The 20459-nt window shown below is 39.8% G+C and overlaps 1 protein-coding gene and 1 long non-coding RNA gene across 2 annotated transcripts in view; one reads left to right on the plus strand and one right to left on the minus strand.

Annotated features, from left to right (window-relative positions):
* INTS6 (integrator complex subunit 6) overlaps positions 1–13777 on the minus strand; it is an 89819-nt gene extending 76042 nt beyond the window's left edge. The window contains exons 1-3 of the mRNA XM_032403087.1: positions 13070–13777; positions 12611–12688; positions 11636–11785 (exon numbers count right to left, since the gene is read on the minus strand). Coding sequence (XP_032258978.1) covers positions 11636–11785; positions 12611–12688; positions 13070–13180 — 339 coding nt within the window. The 5' untranslated portion in view covers positions 13181–13777. The remainder of the gene's footprint in view (positions 1–11635; positions 11786–12610; positions 12689–13069) is intronic.
* LOC116631679 overlaps positions 13028–20459 on the plus strand; it is a 32805-nt gene continuing 25373 nt past the window's right edge. Inside the window, exon 1 of the long non-coding RNA XR_004299237.1 lies at positions 13028–13108. This is a non-coding gene — a long non-coding RNA (uncharacterized LOC116631679). The remainder of the gene's footprint in view (positions 13109–20459) is intronic.

Consider the following 20459-nt stretch of genomic DNA (forward strand, 5'->3'; position numbering starts at 1 on the left):
ATGAAAGCCAGGATGAAAACATATTTTCAAAAACAGATGAAGTTATATAACAATAATACTGAAAATTAATTTGACCTCATTAAACACACAGATCTACCTATACCATTTAGACTAATCATCTCCTTGGGGTGTTGATTACCACCAAATCTACAGATATTACCTTTGGTCTGGTTAAATCATATCTTTAACCATTAGGGCTACTTCCTTCTAAACATCTACATATATGGTCTCAAAAGAATCATTCACACACACAATAGCCCTCCTACAAACCAGATGGACTTCAACCATAGTGTTCTACATAAGTACCTTCACAACTACAACTGAAAATGAAGAGGAACAGCCTAATAAATGTTTCATGTCAGCAAAGTTAGCAATAAAGCATTAAATTTAATAAAGGAAAAAAATTCGTGATAAGCACTTGGAAAAACTGACAGTCTATTTTTTCCCATGTGCTATAGCTGAAGGCCAACTTGAAAATAATTTAATTGGATAAATCATAATTCAAGATTAGTTTTAAGGGGTCCTGCTTTGTAAAATACATGATTTTTCATTTGCTAGGAAAGGTAACCCAATTTCAGAAGTTTTTTTAGAAGGAAACATTAAAATTTCTCCAAATCCATTACACAGGTATTTGTACCTGAGTAAAACAGTTTCTAGAAATCCATTCTTCCTAGACTGTGACAAACATTTATTGATCCTTGTGCTAAGTCCCTTCCCAAGTGTTTACAACAGGTTTTAAATTTTCAAAATAAATGACATTTTTAGGAAACAAAAAACTAACCCCATAATATTTGGGCTTCCTGCCAAAAAGTTTTTTATAAGCCCTTCTAACTATACATACAAATCCACCAAGGTTTTATCTGAATAATGAATCTCATAAAAAAGCAGATGTCATATATGGATGACTGGACAGTTGTTACATATTTTTGATAACTGCTATAAGCTCACTAAAATGGAAGCTCTAAGAATAACTCTTTTTTTATTACATTAAAGATTTACATTGAGTATAATGTTATTTGGGATTAGACATTGTCCATACTGGATTAACAATAAAATTTATATACAAAGACCTTTTACTCTTTCTATTACCTGATTTAGGCCCAATTTTCTGGATGCAATCTCTTGATTTTTCTTTCTAACTTACTGCTTTGAGAAACGGATTGACAACTAAAACTGTACAACAAAAATTCAAAATTTTACATTAGTTGTTACCTGCCGAAGTATATATATGACCAGGAACTATCACAACTCAGGCATTATCAGAGGCCACAAAGACATCGTTTTGGATAATCCAAAAGTACCGTATAGCCTATCGTCGGCTTGCAGATGGAGCCTTTGTAACAACACTCACTGGGGTTTGCAGCCTAACCTCTCACAGAACACTGCATACTCAAACATCTTCAATTCCTGTGATTAAAAATAATCTATTGGTTTTTTATAATAATATAATAATTTATTTCAGAGTAATTGCTGGGATACTTCTGGCGTTCAAACTCCAAAATAACCAGAAGACTTTGTTGATGTTTCCTAATATCTAACTAGGTTCACTAGCTTTAAGACAAAGGGAAAGTTTTCCTTTAACATGCCAGCAACAACGCTGCCATTTACTAGTTACAAAGTGCATTACTAATAGCTAACACTACAATTTCTTCTTCTCACATACTCAAAACTGTTTTCATTTCTATAGTAGTTTTTTACATGATATAATCCTTCCAAGGACCTTTACCATGAGTCCCTCAGCTTATCTAGGCAAAACTAATGGGTAGAAAATGTTAAAATGTCATACCCTTTTAAGGCACAGATTAATAAAGCAAGAGTGTGTAGGGACTAGAATAAATCTTGATAAGATATCACTAGACTGATATAAATTTGTCCTACGGTTACAACTAATCCTCTTAATTATAAGATTCTTAAGTTAAACTATTTTTTTATGTGCAACTATCTCTCACTATACCAATAATCGAATTTCAAATTGCATATGCTCTAAAAAAGAACTATTATCACATAAAAATAATCCTTTCTAGGCTTTTCCTGTTTTTCCCACATAAACCTACATTACAAATAATAAATCGAATCATATATTTCACATTTGACCTTTCTTCTGCACAAGAACATCCTCCTCCAACCTCTATCCCAACCATCACCAACTTAAACTCTAAAATATACAAAGCCCTAGAAATGCACTCATCTAAATTTCCTCAAAGATTAAAACCTTCTTGCTTTGAAAATTAGAACTTGTCTGGTTTATTAAATCATTCATGTTACCAAACTGGTTTTGGACAAGAAACAGAGATTTGGGGGGGGCCCTGGGTGGTGCAGTTGGTTAAGCGTCCAACTCTTGGTTTCAGCTCAGGTCCTGATCTCAGGGTCATGATACTGAGCCCCACATCAGCTTGGAGTCTGCTGGAGAGACTCTCCCTCTCTCTCTCTCTGCCCCTCCTGCTCATGCGCTCCCTCCAAATAAATAAATCTTTAAAAAGAAAGAAAGAAAAAGAGATTTTGGAGAAAAGGCTTTTTAAAACCAAGGGAAAATATTTTTGGAGCCATCTATGGAGCTCAATTCAAAGTCAAAACCATTATGTTTCTTAAGGCACAAAATTTTACTTTCGTTAGAACTACTCAATAGCTAATTCTAACTTCTTATACTGCATATATGTTGGGTTGCAGAACTTTTCCCAAAGGTTTCAGATTAGAAAGCTTTTATCCAGTTAAGTGTTTAACATAACATTGGGATGACAATAATCATCATCATCTGAGTTTCTACCATGAGCCAAACAGACATTTTGCTAGATGATTAACAAATATTTCTGGTTCTTATAAAAATTCTCAAGATTGCTATTATCACCATTTTGTGGGTAAGAAATCTGAAGCTCAGGGAAGTTAAGCGGACTTGTCAATACAACCTAAGCTAGGGCGCCTGAATGGCTCAGTTGGTTAAGCGACCGCCTCTGGCTCAGGTCATGATCCTGGAGTCCTAGATCGAGTCCCGCATCAGGCTCCCTGCTCAGCAGGGAGTCTGCTTCTCCCTCTGACCCTCCACCCCCCCTCATGTTCTCTCTCTCATTCTCTCTCAAATAAATAAATAAAATCTTAAAAAAAAAAAAAATACAACCTAAGCTAGTAAGTAGCAGGACCAGGCACAGCCAGTTCTAATGAAGTGGTTCTTTCCGTATCACCACACTGCTTGTCCTGAAAATAGCTAGATAAAATACTCTTATGTGCCCACAATTCCAATTTTTGAAATTCACAAAAATGGTAATAGGTGTTATAATAAATTATGTTGTGTATCACTTAATCTTCACCATAATCCTGCAGCATAGATCCTTTCATCTCATTTTCCTAATGGCAAAACTGAAGCAGAGAGGTTACATGGAACTCATGGGTAGAGTGGGAACTGATAGAACCAAACCATTTTCTGAATCTTGAAACACAAGGCTTAGAGGTTTTCAAAATTATCTTACATCAAAGGAAACATGATGGTTAACTAATTACAAATCTTACAAACTAGATAAAAAATTATATTGTAACGCTCATACTAGCTGGCATACTACACTGGAAAAGCCAACTAATCAACTGACTAGGTTAATAACTCTGTATGAACCCACTATATCAGAAACTTAATAAACTATGAAATACAAAATTAAGAAGTATCATTAAATATATACATATATTAGTATTTAGGCCTTAAAATAACAGTGGTGTAAAATCTTATCAACTATCCCCCACATTCATATTCTTACTTTTTTCCAAAGAAGAGAGTGGGAAGAAAATCCAACTGCATGTAACAGTATTTCCATACAGTGTTACAAGGCTAAACATAACACACTGACAAAATGAAACTCCTGGTTTTCACAGAGGAATTGAAAGAAAGCATATTCCATTAAAGAAATACAAACATACCCCCAAAAGGGATTCAGATCTACTGGTTATACTTTCAAATAAAATTTGTTCTTGGGGCGCCTGGGTGGCTCAGTCATTAGGCGTCTGCCTTCAGCTCAGGTCATGATCCCAGGGTCCTGGGATCGAGCCCCGCATCGGGCTCCCTGCTCGGCGGAGAGTCTGCTTCTCCCTCTCCCACCCCCTCTGCTTGTGTTCCCTCTCTCACTGTGACTGTCTCTGTCAATAAATGGAATCTTTAAAAAAAAAAAAAAAAAAATTTGTTCTTAAGTAACATACAAGTTACTAATAAAATCTGCATCATAATTGTTCCATAACCAATTTCAATCTTTTAAAATACTTCATAAGTGTGAAGAAACAAAGCCTTTACTTTCTGGCCTTTACTTTATGTATAAAATGAGCCTGGGGCGCCTGGGTGGCTCAGTCGTTAAGCGTCTGCCTTCGGCTCGGGTCATGATCCCAGGGTCCTGGGATCAAACCCTGCGTCGGGCTCTCCGCTGGGCGGAAAGCCTGCTTCTCCCTCTCCCACTCCCCCTGCTTGTGTTCCCTCTCTCGCTGTGTTTCTCTCTGTCAAATAAATAAATAAAATCTTTAAAAAAATAAAAAAATAAAATGAGCCTTTATTTTCTTTATGTAAAAAATGAGGAAGATGGAGTAAACTTCTAGCATGACTTTCAATTCTAAAGTCCCATAAAATAATAGTCACAATAAAATACATATAAAGGTCCAATGAAAACTTCTGTCAGTAGATGCAAAAGTTCAATTTTGTTCTCAAGAGTGTATATAAAAATTCACTAAGCTTCACATTTAGATTTGTGTATCTAAGTTATACCTCAATAAAAAGGCTGGGGGAAGAAGAATCAGGGAATAAAGACAAACTAAAACAGAAATAAAAAAAACTTCAGTATTTTGTTTATGGTCTGGGGACCATGCTTAAATTAAGAAAAGTAATAATAAGGCTAAACAAAATATATAAGGACAATACTTTTTTAAAATGAAAGAAAACAGGATTGGTATATGTGAGCACTGATCAACCAAACAAAAAAAAAAGGCCACCAAGATGATTTTACATAGATTAAAAACTTGAGTAAAGGGTTGTATTAGTTAAAAATAATTTTAAAATATTTAAGAAATTTCAAGTTATAAAATATTGCACAATCTCTTTGGAGAAATCCATGACATGAACATGGCTAAATAATCCTTTCACTAATTCTAACCACAAATGACCTTAAATCAACTTAAAATACTTGAATAAATGAAATTCTTTCATCCAAATATTACATTTGTTCCTGGCCTTTTAATTTCCAGCTGTACATAATTTAATATATAATTATTAACATTCTCTTGCATGAAGGGAAAATAAAATTCTCTTTGAAGAAGCAAAACCTATTATTTTTTGCCTTTCATACTTATTACTTCTTTTCAATAATTTGTAATTAAGAATGCAATAATGTCCCTTGGATATTTTCTCATTTTCTTTTGAAAGATCGTGACAGAGTAGTTTTTTGATACTTTAGAAAACAGAGACTTAGGTTATAAAATTATGAAGAAAAATGATAGCAAGTGTTGTCAAAGAAAATAAAATCTGGGTCTTAAAATTTTTCATTTAAACTACCACCTTTAAAACTAATGCTCAATAGGAAATAAATCATATCCACTTTTACGCTACTTTGAGCTCAAATCTTCTTACTAAAATATCCCTTGATACACCCAACAGATGTGCTCCTCAAAGGTCTCTTGCAAACAAACTTGTGTAAATCTCATCTTAAACACACTAGGGGGAGCTCCCCATTTGAAAGAATCCTAAAACATGTGCTTTTTGTCCTGTGTGAAGGTTCCTTCTCTAACTTGTATTCCTGCAAAAAAATGACTTTGACTTATCTGAATCTTACATCTAGTTTTCATTTAATGCATTTTTAAAAAACACCATCCCTATACTTCGTCATATTTACCGATTGCCATTAAGACAACTCTAGCCAAGTTACAGCATTTACTTTTCACACTGCTTCCTCAGGAAGCAATACAAAGCCCAAGGGAAAAAAATATACACTTAATATGCTGTAAGATTTCAAAGCATGTAATAAAAATCCACTTTAAAAATCTCTAAATTCTTACAATTTCACATTTAAAGCTGAAAAATAATGAACTAGAGGTAAATAAACTAATCTATTGAGGGGAAAAAGTATGCTTTGTGTCTCCTGGGCATGTCACAATTTTGAAAGTATATTTTAATATACCATCCCATTTAAACCTCCAATCAATTCTAGAATAAGAGGACAATGGCTTCATTATTAGGAATCTGGAATATGAAGAAGCAGAGGCACAGGGTGCTCAAGTGACTATCCAATGTTACATAGTAACTTAATATCAAGGTCAGGACTGGGATTTCAATTTTCACATTTCTGGCTATTGCACTTCTTTTACAGTTAAATACAGATGGAGAAAAAACTTTTAAGCAAGTTTGACTGTAAAGTCCTCTATCTGCCAATAAGAATTATTGGCCAATAAAAATTATTGAATATAATTTTAAGAGGTTTATAAGTTCAAGGGACTAGCCAAGGCCTTTCAATGGGGAAAGGACAGTCTCTTCAACAAATGGTGTTAGGAATACTAGATGTTCATAGACAAAAGAATGAAGTTGGACCCTTACCATACACCACATATAAAAATTAATTCAAAATGGATTAAAGACTTAAACGCAAGACCTAAACTAAAACTCCTAAAAGAAAATAGAGGGGGAAGAAAGCTTCAGAGACATTGGGTTTGGCAATTTCTTGCATATGACACCAAAAGCACAGGCAACAAAAAAAATAAAACTGGACTACATCAATAATTAAAACTCCTGTCATCAAAGTACACAATCAAGAGTGAAAAAACCCATGAAATGGGAGAAAAATTTGCAAATCACATATCTGGTAAGGGGTTAATATCCAAAATACTTAAAAGAACTCCTACAATTCAATAACAAAAGCCAAATAACTCAATTAAAAAATGAGCAAAAGACTTAAACAGACATTTCTCCAAAGCCAATATACAAATGGCCAACCAGCATATGAATGGATGCTCAATATAATTAGGCAAATGCAAATAAACCAGTGAGCTATCACCTCACACCTATTATGATGGCCAAAATCAGAAAAACAGAAAACAGCATTGACAAGGATCTAGAGAAATTGGAATTCTTGTTCACTGTTAGTGGGAATATAAAACACTGCAACCACTATGGAAAATAGGAATTTTTCAAAAATTTAAAAATAAAATTACATGATCCAGCAATTCCACTTCAGGGTATATATTCAAAAGAATTGAAAGCAGGATCTCAAAGAGACATTTGCACACCATGTTCATAGCAGCATTATTCATTCACAATAACCAAGAGGTGGAAGCAACCCAAGTGTCCATTATGGATGAATGGATATGCAAAATGTGGTATACACATAGAATAGAATAGAATATTATTCAGCCTTAAAAAGGAATGAAATCCTGGCATAAGCTAACACAGGAATGAATGGTGAGGACATTTATGTTAAGTGAAATAAGCCAATCACAAAAACAAACACTGTATGATTCTACTTATGTGAGGTATCTCTAAAGTACTCAAATTTGTAGAGATATAAAATAGAATGGTGGTTGCCAGGAGCTGGGGAGAGGGAAAAAAGGAGTTATGCTTAACAGGTTCAAGTTGCAGATATGAAAAAGTTCTGGAGACTGTGAATGTGAATATACTTAATACTACCAAATTGTACACTTAAAAATGGCTAAGATGGGGGTCACCTGGCTGGCTCAGTTGGAAGATCATGCAACTCTTAATCTCTCTGGGTTGTGAGTTTGAGCCCCACCTTGGGTGTAGAGATTACTTAAAAAAATAATTAAAAAAAAAAAACACAAAGGGTTAAGGTGGTCAATTTGATATTATGTATTCTTTAGCACCATTTAAAAATTAGAAAAAGTTCAGGGCCTTAAAAAATTTACAAAATACCATTTACCATTGTTTCCAGTTAATACTCAGCACAGTAGTATGTCCAAGTATTATAATCTACTTTCTTCTGACAACATGTCTGTAGCTCAATAAATATAAAACTACTGTTAATACATTTGTTAATAACCTAAGGGAAACAAAAAACCCAAACAGGAATCAAGTTTTCAGTACTTTACCTACCAACATTAAAAGAAAGCCTGGGGGCGTCTGGGTGGCTCAGTTGGTTAAGCGACTGCCTTTGGGTCAGGTCATGATCCTGGAGTCCTGGGCTCCCTGCTCAGTGGGGAGTCTGCTTCTCCCTCTGACCCTCCCCCTTTTCATGTGCTCTCTCTCATTCTCTCTCTCTCAAATAAATAAAATCTTTAAGAAATAAAAGAAAAAAAATAAAGCCTGTATTTTGTAGAGTACTAAATAGATACTGCTTGCATAAAAGGAACAAAGCAGCATTATTAAAGCTCTACCTGAATTTGCTAAATTCACAAACACTTCTTTATACTGAAGAATAAAGTTGGTTAAAATTATTCTCCCTAAGATTCATTCAACTTGATCTTGTCTTAAAAGCCACTGGTTTTTTTTGTTTTTTTTTTTTTTAAAGATTTTATTTATTTATTTCACAGAGAGATAGAGGGAGAGAACAAGCAGGCAGAGAGGCAGGCAGAGGGAGAGGGAGAAGCAGGCTCCCCGGCGAGCAGGGAGCCCGATGCGGGGCTCGATCCCAGGACCCTGGGATCATGACCTGAGCCGAAGGCAGCCGCTTAACCAACTGAGCCACCCAGGCGCCCCAAAAGCCACTGTTTTTTAATGAGGTTAAAACTTGGCATTGAAAATCCTTAAAAAATTAAACACATATTGTATCTCCTTTTAGGAACTGCTCAAGGATTGTCTTCATCAAGGGCTCAGGGTAGTAGGTTAGGAACCGTTCTAAGTCCTTTCAATTCTTTTGAATATATACCCTGGAGTGGCTCTCAAAAGATCAGCATTATTCGAAACCCTGATGAACACATGTGAAAAATACATGTGTCACATTCTGCTGCAATGATACGCAATTTAATGAGGTGTTGCTATAATTTCTAAGGAAAAGATTGACTAGAAGCTACACAATTGTTCCATGATTGTAGAAATATCAGCAAATGGTACTGATTATCAAAATTAAATATCTAGAAGGATTTCTATACACAAGGGCAAGGAAGTTTTTACTGGGATGTCCAAAGTGCTTGAAGAAAACGTTCACCAAGAGTCATTTTTTCTCAGCTACTTTCACCTTACGGCCGTCCTGCAAATTCTGTTAGTATCCTAATTACTAATACCTCAAAGAGGTTTTATTTTTAGTCATACTAACTAAATTAACACATGCAATATAGACATTAAAAATACTCTTGGGATTAGTTATGGAAAATCACATATGTTTATGTATGTTCAGGGAGTAGGTGTGGGGGTATCTGAATAAATATATATGTACCCACATTTAGATATTTAAGAAAATTATTTGGAAACTTACATAAATGTTTTTAGATGCTCTATAAAAACAATATCCTCTGTCCCTTTCATCTAGCTCACCTTATCTCATTTCCTTCAGTAATAAGATTATAATACAAGTATTTAGTACTGTGGGCTCTACATATCCTTGCATAGAATGTGAAAGGGAAGTTACTATGTAAAAACACTGAGGTTACAGAATAAAGGTATTGCACAGAAAAGAGGCAAACACAAAGTACTCTTAGAAAGAAAACACATGAGCTATATTTAGTATTAAATATTTCAGACATCCAAAATTCTTGATGATCTATCCTTTTTTGAGTAAGAAACATTTAATATTTAAGTCAGCAAGATAAAGTCTTAAGAAAAATACCTGTGGGAAGATGTTTTCTTCTAATTAAACACCTTACTCAATCATTTTCATTTGAAAATTGTGGCTTCCTCAATTATTTTAATGCTAGTGTCATTTTTATGTGCCAATTCAGGACATAAGCACTAGTATTACTCCATGCATCCTTAGTTATTCATCAAATAAACTGAGAAGCATTTATCCCTCCCCCTTCTTGAATTAATAAAACCTAACATGCAAAAACAGCCTAATCCCCAGGCTCTTCTCTTGGTCAAAGTGATAACAGCACAGCAGGACCACCTTCAACCTCAAATATTTTGTAAGCTTTACAGACAAAAACTTAACTGGGAAAAGGAAAATACAGGTTTAAATTACAAATGTCCTCAGCCTCTCCATGAAAATCAGCTTTTCTAAGGAAGCATCCTAAGAAATATTTTTAATAGGTGGTAAGAGGTAAATGCCTTGCCCACTCATAAAATGTGATGCAGGGAAACAGGAAATTAATAGTTCTTCTATACACTGACAACCTGACAACCAAATAAGAATAACCAAATAATAGAAAGTTTCAAATTTGTCTTTGAACTCAAAAATACTTAGATCAAAACGTTAACCAATAAGCCTGTATAGCACTACATATAACAAAGGAATATAAAAGGAAAATAAATCCATTTTATAGGAACAAACTGAAAAGTTCATGGCAAACCTACCTAAATTACAAATGTTGCAAAATAAAACAGAGAAGAAAAACAAAGATTTATGTGGTAAGAAAATATATATTTACTGAATTAAGCAATGGAGGTACAATTCAGTAGAAATAGAACAAAGTGAATCTGAACTGCATGTACTTTAAATGCCATGGGATTTATATTCAACCTCCAAAAATGTTTAGGTGCTGAATAGTTAGCACTAAGTAAAACATAAACATTTCTAAAACAAGTGAACAATTCTGCTTCTTCCTATATAATACAACCAAAAGTTGTAGTCACAGGAAGAATTTCCCTGAAATTTGTCAAACTCATGCAAATTGTGGCTCATGGAGCTTGGGAAAAGCACAAAATGTATTCCTAAATGTATCCTTGTGGCAATAATGTTTCTGCACTCACTACAACCTAAACATTGAACTTGGGTTTAACATTCCTTTGTTATGTGTAACATTACACATTTATCAGTATCTTTTATTTTCCTGGCCAGCAATCTCAAAAGTTGTAATGGACTACCTTGCATTATTTCATAGTGAACCATAATGGAGTGGGGGCGGTGGGGGAACAGAGAATAAAGAGAATTCTTTTCCAAAAGTCTGGAGTCCAAAAATAATAACCACCTCTGGACCTGCGATTTAATTCAGAAATGAATTCAGAATTCTTTCTGCATAGATGCTTATTGTAGATGCTTCAACTGCTGAGAAATCTTAATGTACTCAGTTATTTGCACTCCAGTGAAAATCTTACCTTTCAGAATAGCTATAAAATATGGTTAAAATAAACCCTGATAAAACAAACAGAAAAATTTCTTCTGACGTTTTTAGTAATATAGAAATGATGACCACTAATCAACTACTGTCTGTAAGTCACTGCAGTAGTTGCACAACTGCCTGTGGGTAGAGTATCACAGAAACTGAGTGTGGTGAAGCAGGATGTTTTCCCCTTTTAGAACGTGAGTGAACTTCAAGGGATTAACACCAAATTCATGTCAATTCTATAGCACAAAATTCAGACCCTTAATTCTGAATACAAATACATTTTAAGGAGAAAAAAAATGAGGGCTTTAAAACCATATACGTAAGGTCAGTTTCACTTTTGTATTATGTGCATATACTGTACTTTAATCTGAAATGTTTCATACTTGTATTTCATGTTATATAGGTTTTGGACTTGACTGTGTTTTTTCCACAGAAAGAAAAATCAACTGTTTTTCCACCTTAATATTCAACCTACCTGCCCATAGTTGTCTATGCCAGTTACTAATCTATTTAAATTTAATAAATCAAAAGCTGTCCTTAAGGATTGGCCAAGAGTCGTAAGTCCTTCAGCCTGAAGGTTTTTCAGTTCATTCATAAACGTTGCATGGTTTTCTTTCCATCCGGCCTGAAAAGAAAAATGTAAGAGTTTTTTTTTCATCCTTTAAAGCCATGTACACACGGACAGCCGTTACAATCTGCCGTTCACCAAGGAGCTGCTTCACTTTACAGTATGGTTTGGTTAAGGTGTTAATACCGTAGTATCACTGCCGAGGAAAACTCTCTTCAAAGGTGGCCAAGAAAAAAACCTGCTTGCTTACAGCTATTGGTGGCTAACAGCCTTAATACTTTCTAACTTCCCTGGGAAATTTACTTCCTAACCTACTACCCAAAATTTGGGCATGCAAAGGTACTAGTGGAAAGCAGAAGTGAGCAGGACTTCTGAAGTTAACCTAGAGCTGGCCCGCTGGCCCGCGGCCCTGGGAGGAAAAATCCGAGCACCTAGCCCCGCAGCCCCCGCAGCCGGCTCGCTCGCCACCCCGGGCAAGAGCGGCGAGCCCCGGGCCGAGTCCCCTTTAATGCAAACCCGGGCTCGGCGCGGCCGGGCCCGGCTGTCACTCGGGCTAACTTGAATAAATATCCCCCACAGTTCATTGCTGCCGCTCACGCCGCGGAGGGGAAATGTCGGCCATGTTGATCGCAGCGCCGCCGCCGCCGCCGCCACCGCCACCGCCGGGCCGGGCTGGGGAGGGGACGGCGGTGGCCCAGCGACTCCGCGCCGCGCCAGGACGCTCCGGAGCGGGGGAGGGGGTGGGAGCCCGCAGGGGAAAAGACCTCAGCGCCTGGAGCACAGCGGGTGGGGGAGGGGAGCATAATGAAGGGTGAATGGGGGGGCGGGGAGGGCGAGCGAGGAAGGAACAGGGAAGGGAAGGGGGAGGGCGAGAGCTGTTACCTTGATAGCATAGGGCGGCTCTTCGAAAGTGACCAGCATATACCTGTCTCCTCTGCTGGCAGGGTCCCGGGCACGGAGCTGCGGGAGAACGGGTGGGGGACGGGAGGAGGAACAGGGCGGACGAGAGGGAAGCACAGAGGCGAGGTTACCAGGCGAAGGGGCGCCCAGCGGCCCCGCCGTTCCCCCCCCCACAGTACCGCACACGCAGCGGCCACCCCTCCACACTGCCCCCCACACACAGATCGGCCCCCACACACTGCCCGGGCCCGGGCCGAGCCCGGCTTGCAGCGCCCGCCCGCTCGCCCGCGCGGTGGGGGAGGGGGACCCCGAGCCCGGCAGCTCCCGCAGTCAGGTCCCCGACACCTCCGCCTCGCCGCCCCCGGCCGCCCCCCCCCCCCCACCCCTGCCGCCCGCGGGCCGCCGGGCCCCGGTCTCCGCCCGGGCTCGGTCAGTCGGTACCTTCATGAAGGTCTCTACCGCGCCTTTGGCCGTGTCCAGGTAGGTGGTGCCCAGATGGCTGCGCTGGTTCATAGAGGCAGACGTGTCTATCAGGAACAGTAAGATGGGCATAGTGCTGGCCGGGGACACCGGGGCCCGAGGTGGTGGAGAAAGAGGAGATGGTAGAGGTGGAGGCGCCGGTGGCGGCGGCAGCGACCGCCGCTACGCGGGGCGGGGGAGCGCGGCCCCCGGGAGGAAAACACCGTCTGGGTCTTTCCTTCGGCTGCGGGGAGTTTCTCCCCCGATAGTTGAGAGGAAACTCCCCAGACCCAGTCCTCCCCGTCGTACCCCCGCCTCCGCCTCCTCCTGCCTGCCTGCCCGCTGGGGCGGGCGCCCGGCCGTCTGTCTGTCGGTCGGTCGGTCCGTCCCCCCCTCCTCGGGGGTCCCGTCCCCACTCCCGGCCCCTGTGTGTGTCCCAGCGGGAGACGGGCCTGGCTCCCCACCCCACCCCCGGTGCAGGGAGTGGGGACCTGGGAGCTGGCGGAGAGGGGAGTGGGCTGAGGGGAGATTGGCCCTGGGGCTGTTGGGAGAAGTTTCAGGGACTCCCTCCGCACCCCGGCGGTGTCACCACTTTCTCAGCCCCTCTCGCTACTGAAGCGCTTTTCTCTCTCACACTCCGGTTTTAACTCGGGCAGGGTCTGCAGAGGCTCCGCCCCCTGACACGTCCTCGAGCCACGTGATGCACCGCCCCGCTGTTCTATTGGCTAAGCCCAAGCTTCTTATTAGCATATTCAAACAGCTCAGGGGCGGGGGAAGCTTGTAGGCCGGCTCCGGGAACAGTTATTGAGCACGCGCGGAGGCGGGGAGTCGGGTGCGCGCGCGAGCGAGCGCCAGGGACGAGCAGGCGGGCCAGCAGACGCGGAGGCGGGCTCCGGGAAGGGGCGGGGACGCACCGCGGAAAGACCGCGGGGTGGGGGCGGGGGACGCGGCGGCGCGCGCAGAGCGGCCGCGACTGTGAGTCTGCGCGTCAGTGCCGCTGGCCTCTCCTTGCCTTTTGGAGGTGATAGGGGTCGGGGGGAAGGGAAATGGAGCCTGGCCTGAGATCCCCTTGCGAGTTCGCTTTATCGAACCCCCTCCCCGGTGGGCAAGTGAGGAGGGGATGAGTAAAGTAATCAGATACCCGATCAGAAGGGGTCAGGCCCCGCGCTCTTCCTCCCGCGGAGAGCTCCGGCGCTGCGGTCGCCGGAGGAGGTTCCTTGGGCCTGGGAGGGCCTGCCCCACGGCGGGCGGGCCCGGGGCTGGGGGGAGGGGAAGTGAGAGGTTGTTTGTGACCGGGGACTAATCTCCGCCAGTCCCACCGCTCCGGGTGAGGAGTGGGGACGAGGGTTCAGCTTCGCCCGCAGTCTCCCTCGGCCTTGGGGAGCGACCTAGGGTGAGGGCTGGACCCGGAGCAGACCAGGACTTCTCCTGGTGGAGGACCCAACAAAAAGAGAACTAACCCTCTATTTTCCTAACTTAGCCCTAAAAGGGCATGAGGGAAGACTCAAATATCGATAAACAGTTTGTTGCCCTTTTTATTCTCAGGGAAAAATAACCGATCCTATCCAAAGAAATACCTCTCTCAAGCCATGTTTTTTCTTAGGGCCCAAGAATGTCAATTTCAGAGCTAAAAGTGACCTTAGAAAACTGAGAACACTTAACTCGTTTTTATATGGAAAAACTGATTGCAGCTTGCCCAGGTGACACACACAGTGGGTTCCCCATAAACCCTGCCAGTGCTCTTTCCTTTCACTACATGCTGTCTCTAAGACTGGTTCCAAATACAGTATGAGGGAGGACGTTCTTGGTTAAAAGAACCCCTGTCACCATGCCCGAGGTAATGAATCCTCTCCTAAATGTCCGAGGAAAACTGTTCACTCAAATATACTAGTTGAAAAACTGAAGACAGTACCTGAACTACAAATTGTGTTCGAGACATAGAACCCTTATAAAGACTATGGAGATCTCTATAGGGCCTCTCCTGCTAGCATTGCATTTTGATTTATTTTTTTTATACTGAAATTCTTAATTATTTGCTGCCTGATAATTTAATGAAATTGTTCCTACTAAGCTTAACACAAAAGAGACATGTTTTATGGCACTTTTTTAAAAATCTTGAGTTTACATTGCATAACTTGGACTTTTCCTAATACTTAGGACAACCTCTGAACTTCTTGTTAATTTATAGTGGGGCTATTTCAGTAATAAACTGTTCTGTGAGTATGTACCATAGAAGAGTGACATATTTTTAAGAGATTTGGACTACAAAATAAGATGGAATACAGGTCTTATATCCAATGTTGCTGAGGATTGGTGGAGTTAAAAAACGATTAAAATGTGTGCCCTGCCTTCAAAGAGCTTATGGTTTTTCTAGAAGAATATTACATATATATTATCAGCTACTACAAGGCAGAGAGTGATTAGACACTAAATAATTCAGAAAAGAGAAAAATGTATTACCCTTGGGTGATGAACATTCTCCAGGGACAGTATATTCATGTTCCTTAAAGCTGTGTTTCTCAAACTGAGATCCTAGATCTGGAGATTAGATCAGAGTTCTTTGATACTTGAAAATTTGTGTTATCATCTTAATGACAATATACAAATTGTTTTACCAGTTATAAAGACAAAATTTTTCTTCCAAAGTTATAATTTGCAACTGAAAGATTTTCATGGAATTGGTCTTCAGTTTTCTGTATCTGTGCTTTTCAAACTGGTCCACAGACCCCTGCCTATCCAAACATGTATTCTCTAGAATGACAAGAATTTCCTTTGCATTACTCAGGTTTGAGAAACACTGCTTCAAAGGATTGGTAGGATTTGGATATGTGAGTAAAGGAAGAGGAAGCTGCTGGTGAAAAAGTCCTTTTAAGACATTGAAAATATAGTGAAGAAAGGAGGTTAGCACAGCATTGCCAATGGCTTCCTGGGGAACAGTGAAGTTCAGCTAGGCTGGAGCACTAGGAATGTGAAGAATAGAGTAAGATCCAGAAAGGTAGGTCAGATCTAGACAGGAGAGGGCCTTTATTCCAGACTACGGATTTTTTTCCCATATAATTACTAAGTACAAAGCAGTGTTTGAAGGGAATCAAACTCGACTACTGAAGTAGAGGACCATGCATTAATAATGACCTTCCCTGTTACAGTTATTTGAAATTTCCAATAGAGACATCATGGCTCTTCCCTGACTCAATGGAGTTGGCAGATTGTCATAAGTGGAGGTGCATGGTAGAGACAGGGTTAGATGCAAAAATCAGGGGAGCCAAGTCCAGTGAGCCAACCTGGAGCATATAACCAGAACCTGTGCTTATTATGGCACCTGAGATTGAAGGCCAGGTTTCCAGTTTAGAAGCCCAGAAGTGCTCCAAGGCATGGCCCTGAGGCAGAACAGGAAAGAAATCAGGACATAAAAAGGCAGCAAATCAAGAGGCAATCAGAAACCAGGAAGCATTGACGAGTGGTCCCTAGACAAAATTGTGAAATAGGCCAAGTTTATTCTTAGTGACTCTGGGTGACAATGAAGCTCTTGGTTGATGATGGCTTAAAGCAGTAGTGGAGATGCACATCAGCATTGCCCGCAGAGTTGAAAAATAATAATAAGTGTACCAAATCCTCATACCCAGAGGAAAGGGATTCAGTAGAATTGGGATGGGCCTTGGTCATCTCATTTTTTAAAAAGCTCTTCAGGTGAATCTTATAAATAAGAGTGATTAAGAACTATATGCTTCAAGCATAAAAATAATGTATATGTCTACATCTAGTAGTAATAACTTTAAAAATTCACATACCCTTAGAGATACTACATTTCTTAAAAGAACTTCTAAAATAAATCTGCAAACTAAAGCGGAAAAAAACTATAAATGTGACACCGTATAGGTAACTGGATTTGTATCATATGCTTATTTAAATTGCTTGAATTCAACCATTTTTGACGAAAACTAAAAAGAGAAAACTAAATAGTGTCAGAGATTTCCACTGTTCCCTTCAGTGAGTTTAGGCCTCAAAATAAGCATGAAATGGGAAATATGAATCTCTTCTTCACTCAATCTCTGTGATTCTAGAAAGATTCTGGTTATAGGCAGGCTTATTTTTCTGAAACATGGCCCCTAAATGCAAGCCAACTATTTCATCAGACTCAACTGAAAAAACAGTGAGCTCTTGCAATGCTAGAGGGAAAATGAGTTGAAGTAGTGTGTGCTAAACCCTGTGCTGTTGCAGTCTAGGGGATTAGGGAAGATTTCCCTGGGAGGACATTGGTCAGAAGAGGTATGTGGGAGAAAATTTGCTCTTTGTTGCTGTTTTTAAAGGAGCTCTGCCTAAATGCTATGGCTCCCATCTAAAAGGGAATGCATAAATTATATGAAAGCCTCTGAAGGAGTGGTGACTCTGGCTTAAACAATAGCCTAAATTGTGGAAATGGGACTATTTTAACAATTAAGAACTGATGAATTAGATTCATTTGTAGGAGCCAACCAGAGCCCTTTAAATTATTTTAAACCAATTAAGCAGGATAACACGGTTTAAAAATAATTATGTGCCAAGGACTTGGCTTATGGTATCTAGATGTGCCATCTGAACAGAGTAATCAGATGAACCCAATGTTCCTCATATGTAACCTAACAAAAGTTTTTTTTGGCTGTCTTACTATTTCCTCAGCTCTCTGCTTTACTCTGAGATCACAGTAGCCAATGATGTTGACAGGTTGAGAACATTAAAAAAAAAAAGACTAAGCATAAAAATTTAGATATGAAATTATGCAGCAGAATGTATTTGGATATAACATATATAAAGAGATTGAATTTTGGTCATCCTATTATATGATACCAGTCCTCAGAAAAAAATGCTACCAAGGGAGTACTATTAAAAGGATATTAGACCTCTCTCCAACAAGCATTATTTCACAGTAATAGTTGAAGTCTCAGATGATTCAAGATCAGTCTTGAAAATGGACACATACAAATTGAGAATTAGAATCACAGTGGAACAGTTTCTCCAGCTAAAGAACATGAACATTGCAGTAATTCGGTAAATGTTAATTGCATACCTAATACGTGACAGGCACTATGGTAGGTCACAGAGAGTTTGTAGTCTAATGGAAAGACAGAAGACAGATAAATATGATGAGACTACATAATTGTGATAAGTCAACAAACACCAGGCTTGATAAGACCAGTCTTAGAGGATGGGTTTGAAAATGCAAGGTTATATACATATTTCATCAATTCTGAGACACCACGAGTTCTAAGAAATGCCATTATTTTTGTACCACTAGAAGGAAAAAAGTGCTAATTAAGCTATGACAATGATTTTTTATCAATTAGAATTTTTCCACAATGTATTGAATTCTACCAACCAGGAGGTTTAATAATGGAACATGTTTTAAAAGAATACTCCACTATTGTCTAGAGTATTTTCTTCCAAACCATTGGCTTTTAATCTACAAGTGTTTTTTTTTTTTTTAAGGGGGGCGGGGCTAAGAGTGAGGGAGTGAGAGAATCCCAAGCAGGCTCCACGCCCAGCCAGTGCTCAGTCTCACAACCCTGAGATCATGACCTGAGCCAAACATTTAACCAACTGAGCCACGCAGGCACCCTAATATACAAGTTTCGATGCTCATGCTTTCTTGATCCATCCAGAAGGTGTCAGGGAAAAAGTTTTTAGACCACAACCAGATTTTATATCCTCTCTTTAAATGGTTGGTTGCCTGAAATGTCTAGGGTTTGCAATTTCCTAGGCATGCTACCAGGAATAACCATGCAGTTTGCACAAGTACAGCTACATCACAACTGCCTTCTGGTGACAGCATTGTAAGATGCCATTATTGCAAGTTGAATTCCAATTTTAGAGATGTTAAAGTAGAAAGAAATGTACATTTTAGAATCAGGAAGATACCCTTTAGTGCTGGTAGCTCTTAAAATAAGTGTCATGAGAATATACAAAGAGCTCTGTGAGCACTGAAGATAGAGCAGCTAATCTCACAAAGTAGGTGATATTGGAGCAGAGAGAACTCATATGGGGCTGGGACGTGTGTGTGGAAGAGTGGTGGGACTGAGGTTGGGCCACATCACAGAGGGTTTCACATGTCCAACTAAGAAATTTTGAATTTTATCTTTGGGTGATAGGGAAACAGTTTTGGGGTAAGGGAGTGATATAATCAGATTCTTATTTTAGATAATTTCAGTAACAATTGGAAAGAATGATTATAATGGGAAGACAGTGGGGAAGGAGACCAATTAGGCAATTTCTGCATTAACTGAGGGAAGAAATAGGAAGTGCTATGGAAGCGGCACCAGGAAAGTAAGGAGAGGGTCCAAAAGACACTGAGGTGCTACTACTAGGTATTTATCCGAAAGATACAAACGTTGTGATCCGAAGGGGTACGTGCACCCTAATGTTTATAGCAGCAATGTCCACAATAGTCAAACTATGGAAAGAGCCCAGATGTCCACCAACAGATGAATGGATAAAGAAGATGTGGTGTATACACACACACACACACACACACACACACACACACAATGAAATATTACTCAGCCATCAAAAAAAAAAATGAAATCTTGCCATTTGCAATGACATGGATGGAACTAGAGGGTGTTATGCTAAGCGAAATAATCAGAGAAAGACAATTATCATATGATCTCACCCATATGTGGAATTTAAGAAAACAGGATCATAGGGGAAGGGAGGGAAAAATAGACAAGATGAAATCAGGGAGACAAACCATAAGAGACTCTTAACGATAGGAAACAAACTAAGGGTTGCTGGAGGGGAGGGAGGTGGGAGGATGGGGTAACTGGGTGACGGACATTAAGGAAGGCTCATGATGTAATGATCACTGGGTGTTATATAAGCCTGATGAATCACTGAACTCTACCTCTGAAACTAATAATACACTATATGTTAATTAATTGAATTTAAATCATGAAAAGACATTGAGGTGCTAGAATTGACAGAACTTGGTGAACTGAGTAGATATAGGCAGAAGCATCCCTTGTGAGATTAAATCCATCTTGTGTCATGGAAACTGAATATCCTCAAACTACTGGTAACTAGATTCCATATAAGAACGAATAGTGTTTTTTCAATCATTTGTCCAACAAATATTTCTTGAATCTCTAGTATGTGCAGGAGCTGGGAATTTAGCAGTGAATAAAGCGGAGGAAAATGCCTGTCCTTATGAAGTTTACATTCTAGTGGGAGAGGTAGACAATAAACAAGGTAAATAATCATATGCTATGTTCACTGCAAGTGCTAAGGAAGAAGAATAAAGCAGAGAAAGGAACAAAGTGTTGCAGAGGAAGGAGGGTTGCAGTTTTAGATATGGAGAACAGGAAAGACCTCATTGAGAAAATAACTTTTGAGTAGAGACCTG

The sequence above is a fragment of the Phoca vitulina genome, unplaced genomic scaffold (genome assembly GCF_004348235.1).
Source record: "Phoca vitulina isolate PV1807 unplaced genomic scaffold, GSC_HSeal_1.0 scaffold5, whole genome shotgun sequence".
Taxonomy (NCBI): domain Eukaryota; kingdom Metazoa; phylum Chordata; class Mammalia; order Carnivora; family Phocidae; genus Phoca; species Phoca vitulina.